At 39.9% G+C, this 6,117-nt stretch overlaps 1 protein-coding gene across 1 annotated transcript in view; it reads left to right on the top strand.

Annotated features, from left to right (window-relative positions):
• Positions 1-160: 160 nt before the first annotated feature.
• Positions 161-6,117, top strand: part of LOC103131732 (sortilin-related receptor-like) — a 102,300-nt gene continuing 96,343 nt past the window's right edge. The window contains exons 1-2 of the mRNA XM_007543436.2: positions 161-345; positions 425-594. Of these exons, the coding sequence (XP_007543498.2) occupies positions 453-594 (142 nt within the window). The 5' untranslated portion in view covers positions 161-345; positions 425-452. The remainder of the gene's footprint in view (positions 346-424; positions 595-6,117) is intronic.

Below are 6,117 nucleotides of genomic sequence, written 5' to 3'. Positions count from 1 at the left end.
ATGTTTTTATACGATAAGCATTTTATGACACAGATTTAACAGATGTTTGTGTGCGATAAGCATTTTATGACGCAATTTAACAGATGTTTGTGTGCGATAACATCGATTTTGATTTGGGCGTGGCATTTTAATCCATCAAACTCGGTTAATTAAAATTTGACATAAGCTTGCTTCTATAATTTTTTACATAGTTCCATTTTCTTCCCTTGATCTCCCAGTGGACACACTTGCCTATAAAGTCCAGAACCTCCAGTGGACCCCAGACTTCTCTGGAGCCATCACTCTGATCTGGTCCCGTCCCAAGAATCTCCCCTCGAACTCCTGCTACTTCCTTGTAAACTACAGGTGAGCTTGGTGGACTGCTACCATCTGACGTCTGTGCTGCTGAGCTTAGCCCCAATCAGATGTTTGCTTTTGTGTTCAGGCTGGTGGGAACGCAGGAGTGGACCAATATGGACACCCACAGTAACAAAAGCAGCTACAGACTGACTGTGCTGAAACCAGACACCACCTACCAGGTGAAGGTTCTCACTCAGTGCCTCAACAAGCTGCACAAGACCAATGAGGCCATCACCATCAGGACACCTGAGGGATGTGAGTGTCTCATGACCTGCCTTCATTTTAAGTCAAGTCAAAGTTTATCTACATAGCATATTTACAGCAGCCTCATCTTCACATCTTCACAAACAGTGATCTTAGTAACGTGTTAATCAAATCTTTTTTTTCAGTAACAAGCAATCTAACACATCACTATTTCAAATCCAGTAAACAGATTAAAGTTACTTATCCAAATCACTGTGCATTACTATTTTCTTTTATAATCAGGCCCGAGCAGTGAAGTGCTGCGAAGGCCTATTGTAACCGCAGGATNAAGACCGAGGGGCAAAAAAGCTGTTTGATATATTAGAGAGTTTTGGTTTAACACAACATGTCAAACAAGCAACACACACTCATGGACACACACTGGACCTGGTTATCAGTAAGGGTGTGAATATTTCCAATGTCTCTGTAACTGATGTCGCCCTGTCGGATCACTTTGCTGTTATCTTTGAATGTTCTTTATCCGTTAACGCATTTGGACAAACAGCTACTATCACAAAACGTATTTTCACAGAAAACACAGCAGAAACATTTAATCAAATCTACTCTTCGTCCTCACCCTTAAGCTATAATGACGTAGATAAGTTGGTAGATGATTTTCAGTGCAAACTTTCAGATATCATTGAATACATTGTCCCCATTAAAGTGAAGGTTGTGTCTGGTAGGAAGAAATCTCCATGGAGAAATGCACAAACAGTTCTGTCTGCAAGATAACTCTGCCGTAGGGCTGAACGGAAATGACGTAAAACTCAACTGCACGTTTATTATGACATCTACAAAGAAAGACTACATAACTATCACACAACACTAAAACATGCAAGAGAGGCTTTCTTTGCAGATGTCATAAACAAAAACACTAACAACACTCGAGCTCTATTAGCTAGTGTTGACAGGCTCACAAACCCTCCTGTGACGCTGCCACCTGAACTTTAATCTAAGGCTGCCTGCAACAAGTTCCCCAGTTTCTTCTCAGAGAAAATTCAAAAGATCAGAGGATTAATCTGCACATCCTCTACAAAGCCAGTACCAATGCTGTGCCCAAACAAAACAAATGCAGGAAAAATGACCCAATTTCAACTACTTAATTATAAAACCCTAGAAGAAATTATAAGTCAATTAAGCTCCAGTTCCTGCTGTCTGGATGTCCTACCCACACATTTCTTTAAGAAAGTCCTGCCTGTCGTTGCTAATGATCTGATCCAAATAGTAAACTCATCGCTCTCTTCAGGTGTTTTCCCCCAGGCTTTGAAAACAGCAGTTATCAAACCACTGATAAAAAACAATCTAGACAAATCACTACTGCAGAATTACAGGCCGATCTCCAACCTCCAAATTATTGAAAAAGCAGTTTTTAAGCAATTAACTAACTTCCTAACAATAACAAATCGCTTTGACTCCTTCCAGTCTGGTTTTCGTGCTCATCACAGCACGGAGACTGCCTTTGTAAAAGTGTTCAATGACATCCATATAAATACAGACTGTGGGAGAACCACAGTGCTGGTTCTGTTGGACCGCAGTTCAGCTTTCGACACTGTTGACCACGACATTTTACTGAATCGACTGGAGAGTTGGGTCGGACTCTCCGGTCCAGTGCTCCACTGGTTTGAATCTTACATAAAAAACAGGGATTTCTTTGTTTCAATCGGAAACTTCTCATCAGAGAGGTCAAAGGTCACATGTGGGGTACCCCAAGGTTCAATCCTAGGACCCCTTCTTTTCAATATTTATATGCTCCCACTGTCTCAGGTTATAACAGGAAATAGGATTAGCTACCATAACTATGCGGATGATACACAGCTCTACATCACGATGTCACCAGGTGACTCTGAACCCATCCAATCACTGAACAGATGCTTAGAACAGATACATGTGTGGATGTGCCAAAACTTTCTCCAGCTGAACAGAAACAAAACTGAAGTTATTATCTTTGGGCCTAAAGAGGAACGAACTAGAATCAATGCTCAGCTTCAGTTATTACAACTAAAAACCAGCGATCAGGCCCGAAACCTGGGAGTAGTGATGGACTCTGACCTGAACCTTCAGAGCCACATTAAGACAGTCACAAAGTCGGTCTTCTATCACCTGAAGAACATCTCCAGGATTAGAGGACTAATGTCTCAGCACAATCTAGAGAAACTCATCCATGCATTTATCTTTAGTCGCATTGATTACTGCAACAGCGTCTTCACAGGTCTGACTAATAAATCAATCAAACAGCTGCAGCTGATCCAGAATGCCGTTGCTCGCGTTCTCACTAAAACCAGGAAGATAGAGCACATAACACCAGTTTTAAAGTCCCTACACTGGCTCCCTGTAGCTCAAAGAATAGACTTTAAAATACTGTTGTTACTTTATAAATCACTGAATGGTTTAGCACCACAATACATTAAAGATCTATTACTGCTGTACCAACCATCTAGACCCCTCAGATCTTCTGGTTCTGGTCTGCTCTGCATCCCCAGAATCAGAACCAAGCGAGGAGAAGCAGCATTCAGTTTCTATGCACCACAAATTTGGAATAAACTTCCAGAAAACTGTGAAACAGCTGAAACACTGGGTGCCTTTAAATCTCAACTTAAAACACACCTGTGTAGAGTTGTTTATGGCTAAATTAGGATTAGAGTGTGGGTTTTGAAATCTTCAATGTTTTTGATGTTTTTAATGTTTTTATCTTTTCTTTTTATCTATTTGTTAAGCTCTTTTTATTTCTCTTTCTCACTGCCTACGTTTTAATGATGTAAAGCCCCCCGGAAAACGTCCCAGCTACACGACATTTAACTAAATTTCTACAGGGTTTAGAGTCCCAGTTGACGGCGTTTCAACTAAAAACCTAGAGGTTGGAGTCCTTGTCAAACGGTGGTTTTGACTAAAGTCCAGAGGGTTTGAGACCCAGTTAAACGACGTTTAACTGAAGTCCTAAAAGGGGTGCGGGTTTTAATGTTTTTATCTGTTTTAATCTTTTTTCAAAATCTATTTCTCTTTCTCACTGTTTATTCTATGTCACATGCTGTTTGCATTTTAATTATGTAAAGCACTTTGAAATGCCTTGCTGCTGAAATGTGCTATACAAATAAAATTTGATTGATTGATTGATCTTCCGGTCTCACAAATAAATGTTTAGCTTCTGCTTCCTTTTTTGTTTTGCTTTTTTAATTTGCTCTCTCCTTTCCGTAGCTGCTTTTAACCATAATTTAGCACACCTCAACTCCTCTGCCTTTTTTCTCCACTTCTTTCCTGCTGCACTAATCTCCAAAATTCCCACTGTAGTTTGCCATTGTTCAATTTTAACTTCCCATCTACTTTATATTTCTTTTTCCATTTTGACATGTGTACCATGCTACCAGGAAATCTTTACAGCATGTACTTCTCATCCCCTTCGGGATCCTCAACAAGTGAGGAATTACAAGAATTCTTATTTCCCATTATTTAAGTACTCTGCAATTTAGCTTTAAAAATGGCTTGGTATTTTTTTGTGCTCTCTCAAAGAAAGTGCCGTAGGTCAGCGCTTAGTGTCCCCTGAAGAACAGGCTTCTAGACTGAGACTAGCCTCAGTCCGGTTCTTCACTTAGAATTCTAATTCCGAGGACAGAAAGTTTTACTCACAGAGAGATGAGCACCACTCACACTTGCATGCACACACACACACACACACACNCAGTGCAACTTTGGCTGGCTGTTTTTGGTACCTACTTTAGGAGTGGAACTGAGCCAGGTATGGCACAGAAAGGATTTGATTGACAGCTGACCGCATTCGTTGATTGGCTTGTAATTTATGTCATTGAAAACTGCAAACATTAAAGTTAAACTGTGGCCCTCTGACAAGCCGTCTGCTATCAGAGAGCTTCTCAGTATGGAGAATCAGCTATGAATTTAATCAGGATCAACGCCTGGAACACATGCTGTAAGTTTTGCAGTAGAATGGACGTGACTTAGCAGCTCTGCTAATTGCAGTTAATCACTTTGAAGATCAGACAGCAATGAAGAAGAGAGAGAAACGGTGACGCTTGGTCAGCTTTCTGACTTGGCTACAGTTTTACACAGACAGTGTGAAACACCAGAACAACATAATATTAGCTTGTGATGTGGACTTTAGTTTTTCTTTGGATAAAAAAAACAAAGTTCATGCGTGGCTGTTTTTCTCTTTTGATTACATTACCTAAATTCAAATGATTGCACATTTAAGAAAATAAAGTGCCAGAATATAATTATATGTATTTGTATACCAAAAATAATCAGCTGATTTGAATCTTTATGTTTGAGCGAGAAATGAAACATCTAGGTTTATTTGAGTCAATTCCTGAGTGTTACTTCAAACATCAGGGGGAGAGTTAACCACAGCCGCTGTGCACTCATGTCCCTCCCCCCCTAGTGAGGAACAGACTGTATGATGGAAAAGCTCACCACCTGGGGTAGAACTGAACCACACATTAAATGGTTAATGTGCAGCTTGTCAGTGGAAAAGAATGGGAACCAATTTATAGATCATTTAAAATTTTTAAAAGGACAGTTTCAATGCTGTGTCACAATTTTAAATCTGACTGAAATTTTTCACCAGTTTCGTCAAGGTCCAGATAAGTCTGCAGTTGAACATAAGCAACTTTCTTAAAACTTTAGACATAAATGGTAATTTAGAAATAGGTCTGAAGTTAGACAACACATTTGAATCCAGGTTACTCTTTTTAGTGAACAAATGGACGATGGCGTGTTTCAGAGTGGTAGGAAAACATCAGAGAAGCATTTACCATTTTAACAATACATGGACCAATACAGTCAGACATTTATAAACAAATGACTGGGCATGGTGACCAAAGGGCATGAAAATGACTTAAACTTTTTAACAGTTTTAGTCAATTCACTAAGGCAACGGCGCCATATTCATTTTTGAAGTGGAGGGGTCATTGGGGTGTTTCTTCACCTTTTTTTCGCACTTTGAATGTCAGGCGCACGCACATGTTTAATTGACATGATTGCACCTGTCAATCAATTTACTGGGTTTGTCACAATTTGTCCCGAAGAAAAGGCCCCTTACCTGGAGAACATTTTTGGGTCTATCATGCGCTTTGGTCTGGCTACTGATTTGCTGATTGCTAGCTATTAAATGTGCTGGGGTCATAGTGATTTGGTGGAAAATAATTTTTTAAAAATGGTCAAAAGTTGTCAGTGGGAAACATGCACATGACATGCTTTACCCAGAGCATTTGGAGGATGGAATAGAGTTTATTCCATTTTCCAAACTAGAGTCTGGATGATAGGTATTTTTGAACCTACATAAAAGAACCACAGACAACTTATATGAGTTTTCTGGCCACGCTTTTGCAAAAGGAGAAGACTCAGCAAACCGCTCCTCCAAGCCGTTCACTGAGCATTCTAAAGACCTTTGGTTACAGCTTTCTCTTTTATTATCAAGCAAAAAAGAGGGAGGATAGGTAAGGAAGACAGCAGAGACAAAATACTACTGCACACAGACAGTTTCTAAGGTAGGGAGTATTCCGGTTGATAAGAAGGCACCTGTGGAAA

The sequence above is a fragment of the Poecilia formosa genome, unplaced genomic scaffold (genome assembly GCF_000485575.1).
Source record: "Poecilia formosa unplaced genomic scaffold, Poecilia_formosa-5.1.2 Scaffold824, whole genome shotgun sequence".
NCBI classification, from domain to species: domain Eukaryota; kingdom Metazoa; phylum Chordata; class Actinopteri; order Cyprinodontiformes; family Poeciliidae; genus Poecilia; species Poecilia formosa.
The sequence above is the reverse complement of the archived record's forward strand: the minus strand, read 5'-3'. Positions and strand labels throughout refer to the sequence as shown.